At 47.5% G+C, this 22193-nt stretch overlaps 1 protein-coding gene across 2 annotated transcripts in view; it reads left to right on the top strand.

Moving 5' to 3' along the window:
- ZNF423 (zinc finger protein 423) overlaps window positions 1–22193 on the top strand; it is a 503577-nt gene that overhangs the window by 306205 nt on the left and 175179 nt on the right. The window contains exons 1-2 of one of the 2 annotated variants that reach the window (XM_085640112.1): window positions 14460–14771; window positions 16984–20213. In XM_085640112.1, coding sequence (XP_085496238.1) covers window positions 17058–20213 — 3156 coding nt within the window. In that variant the 5' untranslated portion in view covers window positions 14460–14771; window positions 16984–17057. Of the gene's footprint in view, window positions 1–14459; window positions 14772–16983; window positions 20214–22193 lie in introns of those variants that run through there. The other variant, XM_085640111.1, reaches the window with a different exon arrangement.

Raw genomic sequence — 22193 nt, 5'->3', positions numbered from 1 at the left:
ATTGACATCTCCCGGTCTGATGGGGCTCTGCTGCTGTGACCGCACCGTGCAATAAAAAGTGACCGCGAGGGAGGTCAAACTGCTCTCTAAAGGCGCCAAATGGTAGTAGCAACTGTGTCAAATAGGACCCCAATTGTCATCGCACCTGCCCCCACCCAATCCACTAGTTCTCTCCAATCACCTCCATGTCGGAGCTCCATCAGGAACCCCAGAGGAATGTCCGAGGAGTAGTGCGCTTGCACCCTCGTCCTCTGCAGGGCCCTGGTGCTACAGCGGCACATTACCTGAAACTCCTTGGAGTCTCCAGCGCCATGCATGCTGAGACTCAGCAGCGCCCTTGATAGTCTGAGAATAGCCGGGACATAAAGGTCCAGCTCTCTCCCAGGTGTAAGCATGATCATTGCCCATTGCATCAACCATTGAAGCTGTGCGGCCATATAGTACGTTTGAAAGCGCCAGACCCTCCTCCTCTGCTGGGCTCTGGAGCATGGCCAGTGATACTATCCTGTGCCAGACCCCCAGATGAAATTTGTTGTGAGACGTTGGCCTGGTATATGCTGTCCACTAATCAAAGTGGGCACCCTGTACCAGTCCAAACAACCCTTATGGTGATTAAGAGGTCAAAAATAACCTTAGATAGCTATCCAAGTGGTAGCTGTGGAGAGCATCCTTCAGGCTTAGTCTTGAAGGAATGGTAAGCAGCTTGTTTTACCAGAAGGCAACCGTATAGTATTGGTTAAATGAAAGTAATTATAAAAACATGTATTTATTAATATAACACTCTCTAGTATGACAAAGTATCCTCTACACGAAGATAATCACAAAGCACACAATCCTGTAGCACAGAAACAATAGTAAATAGCACTGATACACAGTAGGCTCCAGGGGGAGACCAAACCATATACTGAAAGAGTGGTATACGAACCACGACTCGAGTCAAGACAGTGTCTAGAGGATGGAGAATCACTGGGGCCCAAAGGAACCACCCAAGGTGAGTAAGTAGGGACCCCCGGAGGACGGGTGCAGTTCAGGAACACCACCGCATGCTCCGTACAATTCTATGGGAGATCGCAGTTTGAGTTTTGAAGTTTAATGACCCTTCCCAGTGGACTTTGAAGAAACCCCAATGGAAGTTAGGAGGCTGGAGAGCCACCCCACTCGTGGATACCGAAGTACCAGAGTTGCGTATCCCAGGGAAGCCGGGTGCATAGGTCTGAATTGGCGTTGGAAACTGCTGTCTAACCCAATGGAGGACTTTGAAGAAGAGCCGTTAACTGGAAGGAAGATAAGTGTCTGATTGAATCCAAAGGTGGATTCTTGTTTGATAGTACCTGAAAGCAGAGGGGACAGAGTCTGGGTCACTCAGGAGTGACCAGGGGCTTGGTAGATGAATGCCCACCGATGTCTGGTGCTTCAGATGCGATGAGGGGGTTCTTGACTCTGCAGCCACTGGGACCAGGAGACGTTGAGGGCAACCAGGAGCCAAATATAAGCTGTCCCACGAAGGATGTCAAGTACTGAGGGGTTGGTGTCCAGCTGGAGCACCAACAAGCCTTGGCAACGGCAACCCATACAGAAGGTCAAAGAAGGTTACGGTTCGGACCAGCAAGGTCCAGTAGACTCACCAAATACAGGGGAGTCAGGGCAGGCCTGGAGCAACCAGGAGAGCCCAAGGAAAGAAAAGTTGACTCTCAATTGGACCCACTGGCCAGCGGCACAGGAGCCACGAGAGGACTTCAAGCGATTTTACAAAGCAGCAGACCACGGAGCACTCGGTGCGAGGAGGCCAGAGTTCATTGTAGGAAATGGCGCCAGAGGTTGGGGCTACTCGGAGCCCAATGCACATGCTCGGGAAATGCCAACAAGCATATGTACTTACAAATGATCGTGGTGCACAGGGGTACGGTCTCAAACTTGGTAAGGGGGCAGCTCAGACCTCGGGGGACGTAGAAACCCACCTCCTGTGTTGCTGGAGCCTTTGGACTCCGTAGTAGCTTAGGATCAGCAGACCGGTCAGTTGTGATGTGGTGCCTGCGGTTGCAGGGTATTGACTCCTTCACTCCAAGGGAGATATCTTCATTTGTCCTTGATGCTCCACAGGTCCTGCACGGAGCCTGTATGATGCACAGACAATGCTTCACACTGAAAGGGAGACAAAGTCAGGCCCAAACTTAGTCCAGAGTGTCCAGACGGTGGAAGTTCAGTGGTTTCTGGTTCAGAATCTTGCCCACGTCGAATCTAAGGTCCTACAGCCAGGTAGGCCCTTTTGTACCCACAGGAGAGGGTTGGACAGATTCAGGGGACCCTCCCAGGGGAGGGTCTGGACAGTGGAGAGGTTACTCCCATGTCCTTTGTCCAGTTTCGCTCCAGAGCAGGAGCCAACGGCTCCCAGGACTAGTTTGAACTGGACTATGCACAGGGTCACCAAATGGGCCCCTCATGCAGACTTTCGTTCGCTGGCAAGCGCACCCACCCAGACCTAATACACTAAATCCTGTCTGGGAGGTGGTCACACCTCCCTGTGACAGGATGCCTATTGTTCTGCCTTCCTCTGCTCGAGCTTGGCTCAGCAGCAGGATAGCAGAAATTTGTCTCTGGTTGGCATCAACCATTTTGTGCTGCCCGGGACTAGAAGGCTGGTACCGGAACACCAGGGACCTCACAAAGCTCGTTTCTGAGGAGTGGCATCATACCTCCCACATCTGTTATCATACCTCCCACACCGGTCACCTGTATGGGGGTATGATTCCACTATGTTTGACACCAAACACAATAGGGTTACTTTAATCAGTTTTAGAGTTGGTCATCACGTGGTCGCATAATGCCACTCTATATGTAATAAATAGCTGATGCACTGACAACCTGGAGAATGGACTCCGTTGGCTGCAGGGGTGTCCTGCTCATGCAATGGCACCCTCTCACTTAGAACCCAGCACTCTGCCTTCAGGACTGTTAATGTCTGCTATAGGGGTGGCCTATAGGTTGAACGTGCAGTGGCCCTTAAATATAGAAAACCTTTATCTTAAATAAGTGGTGCATGCACCAACTTACACAGGCTGCCATGGCAGGCCTGTAGGTTCCATTTTGCATGGCCTCTCATGGGTGGCATAATACATGCTTCAGCCCATGGGAGGCCTCTGGGTTACCTATGCCTTGAGTACATGGGCACCATATACTAGGGATTGACAAGGGTACCCCAGTATCCAATCTGGAGTTTACCAAAGTACATAACATCACAGTCTAGGGAGAAAGCAGATAGACTGGGGTCCTAATTAGCAGGATCCCAGCCAGACTAGTCAAAAACAATATAACATTTAGCAAAAAGTGTGGGTAACCATAAGAAGCAGATCCTACTTTCCTACACTCGTCATAAGCATGGTAAGGTCCCAAAAGACACCCTGAGGATCCACACTGGCAGAACCACAAAGTAATATAACAACTGGGGGAGGACTACCATTTTCAGTACAGCCACCCTTCTGCAACAGAAAGAGGGAGCGTGGCACAAAAATAGGCACTAGACCAAAGCGCACAAGCCGCCTTTCCCACATTGTCCTCCAGGAGGTCCGTGGGGTCGTGATAAATCCGCACCCTCAAGTAAGGTAGACATTGAGGTCCCAGGTGACCTCCTCCAAACTCCCATTCGAGGCTCTATTAGCTCTGGGAAACAGACAAGATGTCTGCCAATTGGCCTGAAACCCTACACCGCCCGAACTGCCTCAGCGGGTCACTGGCTGTCCCTGGGTTCTGGAGGAACATCAATAGATTGTGAGCATAAAGCACAATGTTTTAGGTCTGGTCACCCAGCATGATGCTCCAGTAGGTGGTCCCCGTCCTGGCGCAGTAGGCCAGGGCAAAGAGCAGAGGGGATTAAGGGCACCTCTTCTGGGTGCTGCGTTCTACGCGGTAACTGGCGGAAATGATACAGTCCGTTTTAACCCTTGCCAATGGATCTGTGTACAATAGGCAGGTCCAGTCCACAAACCTTGATCAACATGCAACATCACCTGATAGAGGAAAGTTCATTCAAGGCTATCAAATGCCTTCTCAATTTCAACCGCAAAAATTAAGGCTTCCTCTTTGACGTATGTATCTGCCTCCGGCAATCTGAGAAGTCTCCGAATATTCAGTGCTGTGTTGCGGCCTGGAAAATACCCTACGTGATCCCAATGTGTACGTGCTGGCATGTTAGGCAATAGGTGGGTGGCCAATATACTGCTTAATATTTTTTAATCGATGTTCAGTATCGAGAACGGGCGATAGGCTCATTTTAGGTCTCGCCTGGCGTTAGCAGCGCGCATGCGCTGCACACGCCATGTGAGGGCTTCTTGGAATTAAAACGGTTCCAGAAGTTCGCTTTTTGCTCCGCTCGTGTTTTCCATTGGTGTGCGTCATTTTGCGTCACCAATTATGCTAAAAGGGGTGTTATGATTGTCCCAGAGGCTTTTTAGTCCCTCCTGGTTACCACCCTGTACACTTTTTCCCCCCACCCACGTGGACTGGATCTTTTACGGGCGGCGTGACAGTCTCCTTCATAAGTCAACACGCACTATTTCTTTTCACAATGCCGACAGCCTTTTGGAAAATGCGCCTAGGGCGGGCGGGCTCTCTACCTCGTCTTCAGACCCCAGGCGGCGCCGTGTCCTCCTGTTGCCATCTCCCTCGTACACCGCCGGGCCGTCCAATGTGTTGCCATTACTTCAGATAAATAATTCATCTGTGCGCACCCGGAGGGGCCGCCAGTGTCTCGCTGCTGGGCGCTTCCAGCATGGAGACAAATCGCAGCTCCCGAGAAAGATGAGGCGAGAAAAAGGCTGCTGCTCACACCCAGTGGGGCCGAAGCAGGCACAGTGTGCCTAGTCGTGCTCACTCCCACAGTCGGGAGCTCGCCCGTTCCTCCCCCACCACCTTCCATGAGTGAGGAGTTCCAGCGTCTGCCGCTTCTTTCCAAAACTCAGGCTAATGTGCGTGCGGTGAGGAGGTCCGCTCCGCCGCCAGAGAGACGCTTCTCTATCAAAGAAGCCTTTAGCAGAGGAAGCACCACCCCAGCCTAAGTGCTCTTAAAGTGACAGGAGCCTCTCAGCCGGCAGCAGACACCATTCCACTGCGGCCTGGCCAAAAAGTGAGGGAGGGATGCAGGGGCGGCATGGCAGCCACACTTGTCTGGCCCAGCAGCAGCAGCCTGCACCACTTCACGTGCTTCCCCTCGGCAGCCCCGACTGACCCATCCTCCACGGCGCTCCGAGCGCATGAGGGCACTGAATGACTGCCCTGCATGCCTATTACTGGGAAAGAAAAGGAAGGCAGCAGAGCGGGCAAATAGTACAACTATGAAAGCATGTGTTGGTACTTTTAATAAGTTGATAGCGTTTTATTTAAAACATTATTTCAGTACAAGGCGGTTTTTTTAATTGCCGCAGCGTTTCGGTACTTTTAATAAATCCGCTTTTTGGATTAGGTGCCAATTACCAGTTTATTTTATTAATACTAAAATCCGTGGCCTTAAACTAAAACCTGGACCCTCTAATCTTTGGCACGTTTTCCTAGTCGCCTCTGTTTTGAACCTGCGCTTTTAGTTTGTGTTTCAGATGGTCCTTTTGGAAGTTGTTATTTTATAAATAAGGCTTCCTGGTTTGGACAGTAAGTAACTTTTCCAATTGCAGCTTGGTGGTGATGTCATCGCAGGCCTGGCCCTCATTAGTGCAGTCAGTGTTACTGAAACAAATTAAGTTAGGGAGCTTCTATAAAGCAGCTATGCTGTGACTGCAATTACACGTTCTATAGAAGAGAGTTGCCTTTCTGTTTGGGGGATGTTCTTGAACACGTGCCCTACGCAGACTCCAGGCCACACTGTACTGTGTTAGTTAGGGCTATTGCCTGACACGTACGCTCTGACCGTGACCTCACAGGAGCCTGAAAGGTCATTACATCCCCCCCGACCCACATCAGTGACTAGTTTTTGACTTCTCAATAGTGCAACTGGGTGTGTTTAGTTTTCGATTTCCAGTCCTAGCCATTTGGGTTGCTGTAGCTAAACTGAGGCAAGGGCACGTCCAGGTCACATCCGAGGTCACTTGATGCTATTGTAAGGTATTTTTTAAGTACTAGCCCTCAACATCAAAGTGGCCTCTTGCGCTATACAGAGGGTGCAGTGCACCATTCCTTGCTCCTGTACAACTCTCTGTAGCCTTGAAACAAAGTTTGTGCTCTGTAAATCCACAATATAATAGTAAGGAAGGGATTTATTCTGCAATAAAGGTTTTTACAGATATAAAAATAGTGTAATGGGGTTGAGGAGATGGCGGCGCACCCATCCACACTAGCAAACCTTCTAGCACACACTGCTCTTCTCCGCAACACTCTCCATCCTTCTCACAAACACTGCTCTTATCCTCATCACTCTCAGTCCTTCTGCATCACACTGCTCTTCTCCTCCTCCTTCTTCTACAATCTCACTCACACTGCTCTTCTACACCCATCTACTTCCTTATGCCTAATACTAAGCAAATAATCTTACCGTCCTGCTACCTCACACTACTCTTCTACTTCTCACACTCCTTTCATATCCCTCCTACTACTCTTCTACTCCTCTCTCCTTCCTTATGCCTCGTATTGCTCTCCACACTTTCCTTACTTCAAAATCACGCTAATCTCCTCCATGCTTTCTTCCTTATGCCTCATACTACACTCCCCTTTCTTCTGCCTCATGCTACTCTCCTCCTCACTATACTTCATTAACCCTCATGCTATTCTTCTACTCACTCTCTGTCCCAAATCTGTAACACTGCTCTTCTCCTTCTAACGTTATGCGTTAAACTACTACACACAACAATTACAATTCAACAAACATAAAGGCACAACAGATCACATACAAACACTCAATAACACATAGCTAAAATACAATACCATTAGCAAAGCAAATAGCTTTAACTTAAACAAAGGCGAGACCTATTGCATTTCCAATGTTTGTTTCATTAGCCGGTTTGCCAGGTTTCTGGAGGAGCACAATCAGGGCCTCTCGTGTAGAGATGGGCAGCAATCTCGTGTCTCTTGACGCTTTATAGACCTCCCCCAGTTAGGGGCTTAAGCCTTCTACATAGGCAGAGTAAAACTACACCGGCAGACCATCCGAGCCAAGTGTTTTATCCCAGGCCAGGGTTTATATGGCTGCTCTAATCTTAAGGAGTGTAATGTCTCCTCCCAGTGCGTGTGTGCCCGTCTGTGTGACAGTCAGCAGGTCAAATGGTGCTAGAAATGACTCAATATCTGCAAGTAAGCAATCAGCTGCGCTACTGTAAAAGTCAGCGTAATAGTCCTGAAACTCATGGTTCATGTCTGCCTCGTGATACAGCTTGCAGCCCCGGTCCTTGGCGAGCTCCTCCACCACCAACCCCCTTTTAGATGGATTTGCAAGCCACGGTAATAGCGAGCCAGTCCGGCCCGTCTCTGCCTGGGCCCATACCATGTAATTCCTGTAGTCAAAACACTGCAACCATTCTACTTGTTCCACTACCTTTTCTTTAGCTGCCAAATGTTCCGCCTGAACCTCTGGATGTCCAGGCCTGGTCCTCTGTGTCCTTCAATGCTTCCTCAGCCACAGTCACCTCAGCCAGTAAGGTTCTCTGGACCCCCACTGACTCAGAGATACATCTACCCCTAATCACAGTCTTAAATGCGTCCCATTTCTCCTGGGGTTCGAGGCGGAACCACCATTTTCAGCAAAAGGACATTTGACAGCCTCTCCGATTGTATCATGGTAGACTGGGTCTTCCAGTGCCTCAGTCTTTAGTCTCCACATCGGTATGCAAGGTCTCTCTTCCCCCAGCCTAGGTGAAGCAACTTTGGATTATGATCAGAAAGCATCCTAGAAAGATACTTCATGGTTTTGTCCATCTCCTGTACAGCAGGTGTGCACAATATTGCATCTAACTGCACATGAAGATCATGCATATGAGAGAAAAAGGAGAAATCATGTTTCCCCCAGGTGGTAGGACCTCTAGGAATCCACCAGACCCCATTGTGTCTGCCATTGCGTGAATGCTCTGGCCACCCTGTGTATTGGGGAGCCACAGAATTATAGTCTCCTCCCAAGAGGACCTGTCACACCAGATGAGGGACTAGTACTCTTGAAAGCTCAGCCAAAAAGGCCACTTACTCCACATTTGGGTGATAAATGCTATCTATAGTAATGTCTTGGCCATTCAACCATCCGGTGACCACTACATAGATGGCCTGCCGGATCTACCAGGTGTCCAGTATGCTGGAAGGGGATCCCAGGATTCACCCATACTAGCACTACCCTTGCAAAGGCAGAGTAATCTGTGAAGTAGACCTGCCCTCTCTACCGATGCTGTAGCACAGCCTCTTCTTTAGCTGGAAGGTGTGTTTCCTGAAGCAGCCCTTTCTGCACCCCATGCCTTTTGAGATATGAGAAGATCTTGTGCTGTTTAGCCATAGTGTGCATCCCCCTGACATTCCATGTTAATACTTTATATGTCATGGAGGGCACCATTGAGCATAGGAAGGATACATCAGATACCCCAGTCTGATAAAAGCTCCCCAACTGTATCCGCACTGCTCAACTTCGCACAGAAAGAAATGCTCACATGAGGCACACACCATCTCCCTTTTCCCAGCAAACAAACAGCAAACAACCCAACTCCCACACCCCAGGACAAGGTCAACCCCCCCTTCCAAACATTCTGCCAACAGGCAAACATAAATGGGTGTACCCACAGAGACCTCAACGAGAGAGCAGCAGTGACGTTACTACGTCTCCCAACTTCCCCCCCATCCAATTAGCAGTTGTAAAAAGAGTGTGAGTCCCAGGACACTCCACCGCATTCATTTCACAGAATCAAAAAATATCATCCCTCCTCGTCCCACATCTAATCGCACATCTACCTATCCCACCGACAGCATCAAATAAGTTTGTCTGCTATCCCTGGTGTGACCCTGAGCAGCTAAACCTCCAAGTTCTCTGCCGATACAGTGTCTCCTATGTGATCAGAGTCCTGGGTGTCTTTGTCACTCTGCTATGGCGGTGGGCTTGGTCTGTTTCCTCTCATTGCAGCCACCACCTTGACTGCCCTCCGCTGCTCTCATTGGACTTCTGCCCCCAAAGGAAGCCCGTCCACTGCGCTTCCTCACTCTTATGCGCCTAGGTTTGCGCTCATGGGACCTCTGGCTGGGGTCAGCCTGCGGGTATGCCTTGACCAAATTCAACGCCTCCTGTGGGGTTCAAAAGAACTGCACCCCCTCCGGAGTCACCACTCTGGGACAGGCCAGAAACATCATAGCATAGGGCAGGCCCAACTGGCGAAGACCGTGTTTAGCTTCTATAAATGTGGAGCGTTGCTTTTTTACCTCTTTAGTAAAGTCTGTAAAGATCATGACCTTGCTGTTAGCGACGTGAATGTCTGCTCAGAGCCTGGCCTGTGCAAGAAGATGGTCGCAATCTCTATAGTATAGAAGTCTAGCCACCACCGGTCGTGGTGGTGCCCCTGGCAGGGGTGGCCGTGCCGGAACACTGTACGCCCCCTCCAATGCATAAAAAGAGGAGTCCCTCTGGTGCTACCTCTTCACGCAGCTCCAGATAGGCCACCATGTTTGACACTTCTGTGTGCTCTGGGAGGCCTATGGTCCGAATGTTGTTCCTCTGTGACCTATTTTTGCTGTCATCAGTTCTGGCCTCCAGTGTGTGGACCTTCTCTTCCATGGTAGAGAGTCTGGTCCTTAGCGTTGAAATATCCGACGGCACATCTGCTATAGTACGCTCCATAGTGGTGACTTGTTCCTCTAGGCACCGATGGTCATCCTGCAGGAATATCGAAATTTGTTTCCAGTGCTTTTCTGAAGGTGATGATGGCCTGCATAACTTCTTGGAGCATAAACCCCTCTTTCTGGAGTTCCTCCTGGTATGGCAGGGGTGCTTCTGCCCCTCCATCGGCGGCTTCCTCCGCTGTCATTGATCCTCCCACCTCTGGGTCCTACTGCCTCATCGCCTTGCCCATGGTGGCCCCACAGAAATCAGGTATCTCAGGTCTTCTGAGGGGCCCTGTCTGATCTTCACTACATGCAGGGGCGGCGAGGTGATGGCCACCTCCTCCGCATGGTTCAACAGTGCTCAGTGGGTGTTGGGGTGAGCTATTACACTTTGGGGTAAATTTATTTTGGCAGGCTTTGGCAATCTCCTGACAATATAGCAGGCACTCGCCCAGTAGCGTCCATTAGATGGGGACTACACCTTCAAACCTGCAAATGTCCTCATGAGCAGTGCTCCTCAGCAAGTCAAACAACTGCTTCTCACCATCCACCTCCAGCTGGGCTCTCTCCCCCACAAGGTGCATCAAAGGGTGCTGTATGCCCAGTTCAGTGCTGAGGGTGCTCCCTTCCGGGCCCACTTCGAGTAAAATACCAGGGTCCATTCTCAGGGCACACAAGAACTTGTACTGCTCCAGTCACACACTGTCTTGAAGGGCACCAGCCTGAGCGCTCCACCAGCAGGCCCCCCGCTCTATGGCAGGAACTTCCCTAGCCTGGGCCCAATCAACTATGGCAGGAAAGTTCAAATTGGCACTCTCTCAGCTGGAGCAATGTCCCCAATGTCTGCTCCAGGGGCCCTCCAGTGCGTCCGCGCCTTCAGAGCACAAGCCATCAGCCGCATGGGGGTGGATATTTAGATGGGGTGCCCCCTGCTACCAAGCCCGCCGGTCTCAGGCCCTGGCTAAGGCCACAGCGTGTAGGCCGTCCTCTCAACTCTGTGGCTCTTCATCCTCCAGACGCGAATCCGTGCAAGTCCTTCAAGCAAAAAAGAGTCCGCCTGAGGCCCTCCCTGAGGGGCTAAAGGAAAGCAGCACACCACACCGGGTTCTCACAGCCACCATCTTGAGAGCAGGCCACACTGTTGGCTCGATGTTCAGAGGGTCGTCACAGGACTCATATGGCCCCTATCGTGGTTAGCTCATGCTCGAGGAAGGTGGCGAGAGTATGCAGGTAGTAGTAGAGACCCCCCTCCCTGTCCCACTTGATCAGCAGGATAATGATGAATGGGGGTCTTCCAGTGGGAGGTCCCGAAGGAGTGCGACTCCCTCCATTGCCAGCTGGCCACGCCCCTTTACAGAAGATTATATCATGCCTAAGAACAGTAAGGATGACATCAAGACTGGTGGTATGGGCAAGCAGAAAATGAGCAGATGAATGGTGGTGTGAGGGATGGTACAACCTAGAGAAAAGATACACGTCTTGAACACAGTAATTAAAAGAGGAATGTATTCCATTCTTGCACGATGTGACATATTAGCAGATTTGACCCATCTCAAAGTCTCCTTAAAACTGGAGTGAAAATGAGAGTATCCATTTGAGCAGCACCATAACTCTCACCAGGTCACAGATTCTTTTGGTCTGTACAAATACAATAAAGAGATTTTCGTGGTTTTGTCTGTGGCTAATGTTTCTATAAAATCATAAAGTAAACCATGGATGGCACTGAAATGTTTTGGTAAACACAATGCCAGCTTTAGCACTGGTGGCGCCAGGCGTGGCAATCTTTTTAAGCACCCCCCCCCCACCCCATGGTCTCCTCCTCAGATTCCCTTGTTACCACCCGGAAAAAGTGCCCCTCAACCCGCCCTAGTCCCTCCCTTGCATGCCTTTCATTTATTTTAAAGCATCATGTGATTCTAGGCAAATCACATCTTTTTCATGTGCCTAGAAATGTGACCTATAATGTGTGTAAAATGAATTTGTGTAATTCCCACTTGATGCACACGATCTTGTAGATTGCCTCCCAACCCCTCATGTAGCGTGCAGTGCTTCATTGCTTCTCAGCTAGTTTTGTGCTATATAAAATACCAATACCATACATACATTACCTATACTAAATGTATTGTAATGCAAATTGTCATATGTATTGGAAAAAATGTGGCAGTCCTACCATTGTCTAAAAATTGTTTTATGGGGTATTCTGTAATATAGGTTTATCAAAGCTAGCACAAAAGTACTAAACATACTTAGATAGTGCAAAGACTTCTGTATCTACAGGACTATTTCACACGTGGTACCTTTTTATAATGCAACCCTGTAAGGCATGGGTATTTGTAAACATTTGCCCTTGGGTACAAAGTAAAGTCTGTGATGTGACTGAGGCCACACTGTGGCGGTAGGGGTCCTGGGTGGGTCAGGGATTGTGTAAGGAGGTCTAAAAAATTGTAAATAAACGAGCAAACATTTATTTACAGGTTAACTAAAGTTAAGTGGTGCAGGACAACACGGGAGTTACTTCATTTAACCTGCAAACAAATGCTTGCCCGTTTATTTAAAATAAATTATGAATATTAGCCTTCAGCAAGTAAACAGCAGGCCGTGTTACTGTTCACCAGGGGGGACCGCATGCAAAGGTCAAGAGGGCCGCAATTTGAGTATTACTGCTATAAGAAATAAATGAAGAGGCAATCCGGATCTCCCGTTCTATGTAGGAGCATCTGGGGATAGCGTGGAAAACAGCGGTTAGGACATCTTCTAAATTATGCAACCCACAGTAACCATCTGGAAGACGATCACTCAAAGAGACTCTGTCGATACTGGAGAGAGTCCACATTAAATTCATAAAAGCACATGCACCCTTACCATCCCATCATGGATGGTGATCAAACTGTGTTTCTTAGTCTTAGGAAGTGCCATCATAAGACATGCCACTATTAATGCTTCAGTTAAAATATGTCCTAGATGCACTCCTTCGCCAGGCATTTAAAAAACACAAAGAATGCCCAGAAGTCCTCTTCTGAGAGGGTCAATCCAGTGGGCAATGATCACTGGTGTTCTACATTGTAATGGCATGAACGCTGCTCTGTGACTGCAAGAGGTGTCTGCCCACATATAAGCCTCAAGCATGTTGTGCCGCTGTCCAGCCATCTCCATTGTATAGGCCAGTGGCCCCTCGCTATGTGCCAGCATCCCTCACCTGTGTCTAAATAGGGCCAGATTTCTCTGTGCACCCCAGGCATGTCTCTGTGTGCACGAATGTCCTAGTGGGTCCACACTGGCTGATCCTCCAGTGATCTGATAGGCCAGTTAGGCCTGCGTGTCAGTGTCACAAAGGCCTCTGATCAGCGGCCGGTGGGGGCAGGCATGCACCTGCGGCAGTGAGCCTGCGGGTTCCTCAAGATTAAAGCCACCCCAATATCTTACCCCAGGCCGGCCTTAGCTTTGTGATTTTTTTGCTTATGACTTTTCTTTCACAACTTTCTGTTAACTCCTGGCAGATGCTTCCCGAGCACTTCGAGCCTTAAATTGTCAACTGAGTGCTCTACTACTCTGTAATTCATTCTCAAGGTTTGCCTTGAATGCACAATAACACACACGTGCTCTCCTCCTTAAGACTTCTTGCTCTGTGCAGCCAATTTAAAGCTTTCCTTTCCCTCTCATTAAACCCTTATTGAGTTTTCTTCCCCTTCTAATAGATGGTTTAATGCTCTATGCGCTGATGACAAAGGATGGGATCCGTCCTGTGATTCCCCGTTTTCAGGCAGTCCCGCTCTGCAGGATTAGCCGTTTCTAATGACTTTAATCTCTTTTCTAAAAGTGATTTCTCTTGTTCTGGTAAATGCCTTCGATTGCATTAGAAAAAGCATAATTGTTCAAAAAAGGTCGATGCAAGGAGGGATGTTGACATCGAGTTTAGAAGACTTGTTCCTGACAGTTTGTTACAGATCGGATAATAACAGGCTTGTTTTGGGAGTGAATATTTATGCACTAAAAGCAACTCGCTTCACCCTGCACACCAGAGCCAGAACTCACCATGCTGACCTGGTGAATGGGCTAAAGCTCGGCAGAATATAACTAATTTCAAAAGCCTACATGAACGGGGCAAAACATAACCCCCGTGTTTTCCTTAAATAAAACGAATGCAGAATGGTCTGCGTTCTTTTTTGGGCAGAAAATTGCACATCTTGCTCCAAATCAGCTTTACCCGCAACGTAGTGATTACTAGTGGTAGAGATGGTAGTAGCTGCTAGGGGGTATCATTCGCAAAACGGAACGCTCAAATACAATGTCCACAGTTTAGTTCACAAGAGAGCAGACGAAGGGGGAAGGGTGAGCCGAGAGCAGGGGGCATTGCTTTTGTTTGGTGCAGTCATCGTTGTCCCTCTTCCATTTCTCGTTCCGAGTCAGTGCCTTTTAGGTGTACGTACATATTCGTTTATAGGCACCTCCCCCCAGATGTTGTGCTTTCTTCTTGCTGATTTTTCTGAGCACGTTTAAGAGAAGTTAATCGCGACTTCGATGCTAAAAGCGATCTTCTGGCGAGTTGCATTACCCCGTCGTGGGTTCCAAGTTTCATGCATGTTTACACGCGTGGCTTCGTTTATCCAAGCGGTCTCCAGATTGGAAGAGGCTCGCATTCCCCACCAGCTCAGACCGCAGCACATCCATGGCTAATAATAGTGGGTTTTTCATTTGGCAGAGCACACGAGCAGCAGAACATTCGCCATGTGCTGCCCTAGTTCAGGCCCTCGTTTCCTGCTCGGTCCCCTTTGTCTCCTTGTCCCTGGAGGAGCCCCGCCGGCCTGAGTGGAGCATTAGATTGCAGCGCACCTCCTCCCCGCTGAACCTAATCCAGGAAGCTGCTGGGAGAGGCCCAGGAGGCAGCTGCGTCACCCCGGCGCGGAGGGGCCTTCCGAGCGGCCCCCGGGGGACGCCAGGCCTCGCCTTGGCTAGGGAGGGAAGCCTTGTTAATATGGCTGAAGTCAGAGAGGCGGGCTGCACGGGATGAGGTAACGGCCGCGTCCTCCGCTCGCATTCGTCTGCCCAGGGCTGGAGTTACTTTATGCTGCCCGTTTATGGCGTGGTGTTGGAAGGGCAGTGTTTGTTGGCGCTGGGAAATCGTGAAAGAGTCGCTGTTCACTGCTTCCTTGCGCTAAGAAAGCCGAGGAGGAGGGAGTGCTGTCTGGTGCTGTTTCCTCACATTGAGTGGATGAGGGGATGCTCCCTGTTGCTGTTTCTTTGCGTTGCAGTAGTGGAGGAAGGACAGACTGTGTGTTGCTGTTGCTTTACGTGGAGATGACGAAGAAGGATGTGCAGTTGTTTTTGTTTCTTGCCTGTGAAATAATGAAGTGAAGGGGTTTCTGTTTCTTTCTAGCGAGTGATGAAGGGGGCTCTGTTTGTTGCTGTTCCTTTCCTTAAGTGCTGAGGGAGGAGGAGACTTTGTTTGTTACTGTTGCTTTACATTGAGATGATTGGGGATGGGATGCTGTTTCTGGGTGTTTCTTAACATTGAGTGTAATGAAGGGAGGTTGTTTTCCTACCAGTGTATGGAGGAGATGCTGTTTTTTTGCTGTTTGTCTTGATCGTTGGATCAAGAAAGTATATTGTTTGTTGCTGTTTGTTCAGGATACGTTGCTTGTTGCTGCTGCATTATTAAGAGATGGGATAGATGGAGTTGCTTCTGCTTTGTATTGACTGCTGAGGAAGGAAGATATATTGTTGATATTTCTTTATGTTGAGAGCAGATGGAGGAGGAAATGTTGCTGTTTGTTGCTGTGTCTGTGTGTTCTGAGTTGCTGAAGGAAGAGATGTTTCTGCTAGAGCTTTGTTTTGATGGAGAAGATGCTGTTTGTTGCAGTTTCTGATCTCTGAGGACTGCTAAAGTGAGGGCAAATGTGTCGGTTTCTCTGCTCTGAGAACCAAAGATCTGATGACTTTGCTGTTTGCTTATGTTTAGGACTGTTGAAAAATGGCCACTTCAGACAGACAGTGACATTTGTGCAATATATGTCTAAAGAGAACAGTCCATATAGATTAACTTTATTTACGTATTTATTTTTCTATATAAATAGATAACCTGCCTTGCTAAGTTCCACTTGTTTTTTAAAAAAAACTTTGTATAAAGTGTATAAGACGTTTTTACATCTGTTGTACTAGCTGCATGTCTGTAAGGCCTTCATCATTTTGCAGCCTTGCTGTGTTGATGACATCATGGTCTAGACTCCTCTCACTATACCGGGATTGGCAGACGGATAATGCAGCGCTGTGTCTTCCATTGTAATAACCTCTGCAGAACCATGCACACACAATTGTGGATTTAGTTTTGAATCACACGCACGCAAGTTGTCAATACTGGACGTCGCTCAATGTGTGTATCCATACAATCTGGCCATGAGCTTTTTCTAATGGATACTTGCATACTAAACATGGCCCAGTAACCTATCAGAGTGCAACACCCTGCTGCTGCAGCAGTATGGGTAAAAACAAAATCATTTCTTTATGAAAGGGGATGGGCAAGTTTGTTTTGTTTGAAGCTGGATCTGGCCAGGCGGCTGCCATAGTGAATGTCAGCTTTATTTTCCTTGTTGCTTGAGTACTCCCAACTATTTAGTGCAAATCCAGGCTTATCGAAACCAGACTTGTTAAAATTGCCCAGAATTCGTGAAACCAGAGTTGCTCATATTCTTTTCTATCCCTTTACTTGGTGTGTTTTCTTTTCGTGTTTTCAATCTGCGGTGGCATCCCATGACAGTTACTTTTCTCCTTTTTGGCTATGCAGCTCCTCATACAGGCATGTAGCTTTTTCTGTGTGATTTAGTTAGAATTGGGTGCGATTAACTTTCTGGATATGTTGATGCCACATCCTTTTTTTCTACTTCAGCGCGCACTGCTGCAATATACATTTCATTTGTAATCTCCGTGCTCGTTTGTCAGAAAACGGAGAACAGGTGTTAAACCTGCCACAGGGAGACGGCAGTGAATTGTGTTTGTATGACTGGTGGCATTAGATTCATTAAATAATCTGAGTGCAATGAGAGTATATATGCATTTCTGTTCTTTAAGCTCAGATCGCCTTTTCAATTCAAGATGCTTGCGTGCCCTCTGAGCGGTTGTTTTTGAGAGTGCTATTGCAGGGCCCATGATGTTCTTGAGTGGCTTTGTCCTTATTTCGCAGATGCACTGGGAATTGGTTTTAATCTCCTTTCTGCTTTCCCATTACAGATGGTGATGACGACCCACATCTCTCCTGGGTGGCTTCGTCTCCCTCAAGCAAAGATGTTGCATCACCCTCTCATATGATCGGCGATGGGTGTGAGCTCGGCATCGGGGAGGAGGAAGGAGGCACCGGCCTGCCATATCCTTGCCAATTCTGCGACAAGTCCTTCAGCCGCCTGAGCTACCTGAAAAGGCACGAGCAGATCCACAGCGACAAGCTGCCCTTCAAATGCACCTACTGCAGCAGGCTTTTCAAGCACAAAAGGAGCAGGGACCGCCACATCAAGCTGCACACAGGGGACAAGAAGTACCACTGCCACGAGTGCGAGGCGGCATTCTCTCGAAGCGACCACCTCAAAATTCACTTGAAGACCCACAGCTCCACTAAACCGTTCAAGTGCACAGTCTGCAAGCGGGGGTTTTCCTCCACAAGCTCTCTGCAAAGCCACATGCAAGCGCACAAAAGGAACAAAGAAACTATGTCAAAGGCTGACAAAGATTTGAAAAAAGAGGACTTTATGTGCGATTATTGCGAAGATACATTCAGCCTAACTGACGATTTAGAGAAACACGTGCTGTCGCGACACCCTCAGCTTTCGGAGAAGGCAGATTTGCAGTGTATTCATTGTCCTGAGATATTTTCTGATGAAAACAATCTGCTAACTCACATTGATCAGATCCACGCCAACAAAAAACACAAGTGCCCTATGTGCCCAGAACAGTTTTGCTCTGTGGAAGAAGTCTATTGCCATTTGGATAGCCACAGGCAGCCCGACTCTAGCAACCACAGCATCAGCCCGGACCCCGTCTTGGGTAGTGTTGCCTCTATGAGCAGTGCCACCCCCGACTCTAGTGCCTCACTTGAGCGAGGGTCCACCCCAGACTCTACATTAAAGCCATCAAGAGGGCATAAGAAACTGGGATTGCTAGACCGAGAGGAAGGCCAAGGTTGGTCTAAAATCAATTACAGCTGCCCCTACTGCTCCAAGCGAGATTTCAACAGCCTCGCTGTTTTGGAGATTCACTTAAAGACTATCCATCCTGACAAGCCTCAGCAAAGCCACACCTGCCAGATCTGCCTCGATTCAATGCCAACTCTATACAACCTGAATGAGCACGTTCGAAAAGCTCACAAAAACCACGCATATCCAATGATGCAGTTCAGCAGCATTTCCGCATTCCATTGTAATTATTGCCCCGAGATGTTTGCGGATATCAATAGTCTACAAGAGCACATCCGCATCAGTCACTGTGGCCCAAATGCTACCACGCAAGATGGTAACCATGCCTTCTTCTGCAATCAGTGTTCTATGGGCTTCCTCACTGAAGCCACCCTGACCGAGCATATCCAGCAAACCCATTGCAATGTAGGAAGCTCAAAACTAGAGTCTCCTGTTATCCAGCCCTCACAATCTTTTATGGAAGTTTACTCATGCCCTTACTGTACAAACTCTCCTATTTTTGGTTCCATTCTGAAGCTTACCAAGCATATTAAAGAAAACCACAAAAACATTCCGTTGGCAAATAACAAGAAGGCGAAAGTGGAGCATAGCCCAGCATCTTCTGATGTTGAGGTTTCTTCCCCCAAAAGGCAAAAGCTTTCTGTGAACTCAAATTCAAATTCTGTTTCTAATGGCGAGTATCCGTGCAATCAGTGTGATCTAAAATTTTCGAACTTTGAAACTTTCCAAACTCATTTGAAGTCCCACCTGGAGCTGCTTTTAAGGAAACAGTCATGCCCCCAGTGTAAGGAGGACTTCGATTCTCAGGAGTCACTCCTGCAGCATCTCACTGTGCACTACATGACAACCTCAACCCATTATGTCTGTGAAAGTTGTGACAAGCAGTTTTCCTCTGTGGATGATCTGCAGAAGCACTTACTGGATATGCATACTTTTGTCTTGTATCACTGCACCCTTTGTCAAGAGGTATTCGACTCCAAGGTATCTATCCAGGTTCATCTTGCAGTGAAGCACAGCAATGAAAACAAAATGTACCGCTGCACAGCATGCAACTGGGATTTCAGGAAGGAGGTGGATCTTCAGGTGCACGTGAAGCACAGCCATTTGGGCAATCCAACAAAGTCCCACAAGTGCATCTTCTGTGGTGAGACTTTCAGTACTGAGGTAGAACTGCAGTGCCATATCACAACTCACAGCAAGAAGTACAACTGTAAGTTTTGTAGCAAAGCGTTCCATGCTATCATTTTGCTAGAGAAACATTTGCGTGAAAAGCATTGTGTTTTTGACGCAAACAACCAGAATGGTACACCCAATGGTCTCACTCCGACAAACAAGAAGTTGGAAAGTGGCGAACTACCTACTGTATTGATGAAAAATCCAGATGTTTCCAACAGTCATGAAGCTAGTGAAGATGATGTGGATGCATCCGAGCCCATGTACGGCTGTGACATCTGTGGAGCAGCCTACACTATGGAAGCGCTTTTGCAAAACCATCGATTAAGAGATCATAATATCAGACCTGGTGAGGATGACTGCTCTAGGAAAAAGGCTGAATTGATCAAAGGGAGTCATAAGTGCAATGTCTGTTCAAGGACTTTCTTCTCAGAAAACGGCCTACGAGAGCACATGCAGACTCACCGTGGACCAGCTAAGCACTACATGTGCCCCATTTGTGGTGAACGGTTTCCTTCACTTCTGACACTCACGGAGCACAAAGTTACTCACAGCAAGAGCTTGGACACTGGAACGTGTAGGATCTGTAAAATGCCCTTGCAGAGTGAAGAAGAATTCATTGAGCATTGTCAAATGCACCCAGATCTCCGAAACTCCCTTACTGGTTTTCGCTGTGTTGTTTGCATGCAAACTGTCACATCGACTCTGGAGCTGAAAATTCATGGAACATTCCACATGCAAAAATTGGCAGGTAACTCTGCAGCTTCTTCTCCCAATAGCCAATCACTGCAGAAAATGTACAAGTGTGCTTTGTGTTTGAAAGAATTCAGAAACAAGCAGGACTTGGTAAAACTCGATGTTAATGGACTGCCATATGGACTTTGTGCTGGGTGCATGAGTAGGACAACCAATGGACAGTCCTCAGGTATGGTCCCACAGGAATTTAATGAGAGGCCATGTGGTAGTCTTAGGTGCTCAGAGTGTAGTGTCAAATTTGAAAGCTTGGAAGATCTTGAAAATCACATTCAAATGGATCACAGGGACCTTACTCCAGAGACAAGTGGCCAAAGGAAATGTTCCCAAACATCTCCAGTTCCCAGGGTAAGCTTATTGTGACCTTGTGCTCTCTTGAACATGCGCTTTCTGGAACAAGCTTATGATAGATTTATTGGGGCCCAGTGCTGCTTCTTTTTATTAAATGTTCTGGTTTGTTGTTGAAGGATGTGTTTTTACTCTGTTCTGTTTTATGCATAAATGTTTTATTCTGCTATGATTCAGTGTGCTCTAGACACCCCCAATGTTCATTTGATCATCTGATCTCATGTGGGTGGAATCCAAAATAGAACAATTATGATTTAACAAGTGGCCTGGCTCCAAAGCAGGACATGGTTGTTAGCTCCTTTAATATTCTATACCCTTAAGCGTGCAATCAGTTGAGGATCCAAACTTAGCACTTCAAGTGTTCCTGGACTTTATTGTGAATGTGGATCATGCTCCGGTGACTAATGAGGAACACGAGAAATCGTCACCTGGAAAAGTTATGAGCATTCTCTTGGTTTTCAGGAGGTCATTCTAAGTACTGTGGTATGTTTTCAGATAAATACTTTTTGACTACTGTATACATAATGCCAATGAAGATATAACGTGAAACCTGTCACTCTTCCTAATAAGCATTTGTCGGCATTAAGCCATGTCTCCATGGCCAGGAGTTTGCAGCGTTTACCAAACAATACACACTTGGTTGGATTCTCCACCCCTCCCCTCCAAGAAACATCATTTTGGTCTGTAAGTTATAGCCACTAGATGCAACCTAACATGACAGGATCATGTTTATTATGAAATATTAAGAGCTGGCTAATTTTGAATTCCGACTCTGAGTTCCCATTAAATCGAGGGCCTTCTTGTCTGCAAGCTTTTGTATGGGACCTCTTCCCTTTTGGTCAGTTTAATTAATTGAAAACTGCTATTTCTAGAGACATTTCACACGGCTTGCTAGGTAAACCTACAATGCTAAAGAGAGCCCCATTAAAAGTCACCTTATATTTGCTAGTATTTCAAAGAGCAATGTGTTCATAGGCTGGGTTGAGACACATCAAAGCCTTTAAAAGCTGAAAAAAACCCTCTTATTTACAGTTGAAGTAAAGCTGCACTCTGTACCACTTTTAATTACATAGGTATACTTTTCCTTTGTGTTCATACTTGTGGTCCTTTTATAGAAGACTGCCTGGAGGCTGCATAGAGTTATCAGCATTGAACAAGGTTATTTGCATCTAGAAGTGAAAGGTGTGCTTATTTGTTCTTCACATTGTGTCAAACACAATGCTTTGCAAAGAAATGGCTAGATACCATAATGTGAGCGCTCACTCATGTAGGCAGAAAGATTACATTTTTATAGCGCATCAAATCGCCATAGCTTCAAGGCTGGTTTTGAAGCGTGTTCTGACATTTCCTGCTGATAAGGTTGCTGGGATAAGGCGTTAGCAGGCCCTTGTTTGAAGATTTTAGTGCCCTAATTTAGACAGACTGTAGAAGACAAAATGATGTAGGCATTTGCAGACTAGCACTCCCGTATTGACACAACTTAATCTTACACTTCTAGATAGTATAGTTCATTCTGGTATGAAAGACAATATCTTGCCTACAAGGTCCCAAGAATAGTCAGACCCCAATATATTGGGCAGTCTACGTTTCTGGTGCAGGGCATTGGACACGCCCAATCATAGGGAATTATTGTTTTCAAGCTGGGAGTTAATTAAGGCATTCACCGCCAACTGACTAGAGGAGGGTGGATTCAGGCTCTCCTGAGAGAGAAAAAAATATTCTTTGAGATAATTACCCACGCCTAAATGCTAACCAGTGAATATCCCTACATTTGTTTGACCTCTCCTCTGTGGTAGATATTTTGTCCAAAAATGGGTGCAAAGGTTCATATGACCCCCACATTCTGCATTAGACCTTATGTTCTGAATAGAATAATCTCGATTTTCATCTCGAGTTTAAGGTGCTCCAGACAATTGGTTCTTTTATCTTATTGAATGGGATTTCCATCGCAAGATACCATGATGCATTAAATCTCCATCT

This window comes from Triturus cristatus, chromosome 12 (genome assembly GCF_964204655.1).
Source record: "Triturus cristatus chromosome 12, aTriCri1.1, whole genome shotgun sequence".
In the NCBI taxonomy this organism is placed as follows: domain Eukaryota; kingdom Metazoa; phylum Chordata; class Amphibia; order Caudata; family Salamandridae; genus Triturus; species Triturus cristatus.
Note: the sequence above shows the minus strand (reverse complement) of the source record. Positions and strands in the feature narration are given on the sequence as shown.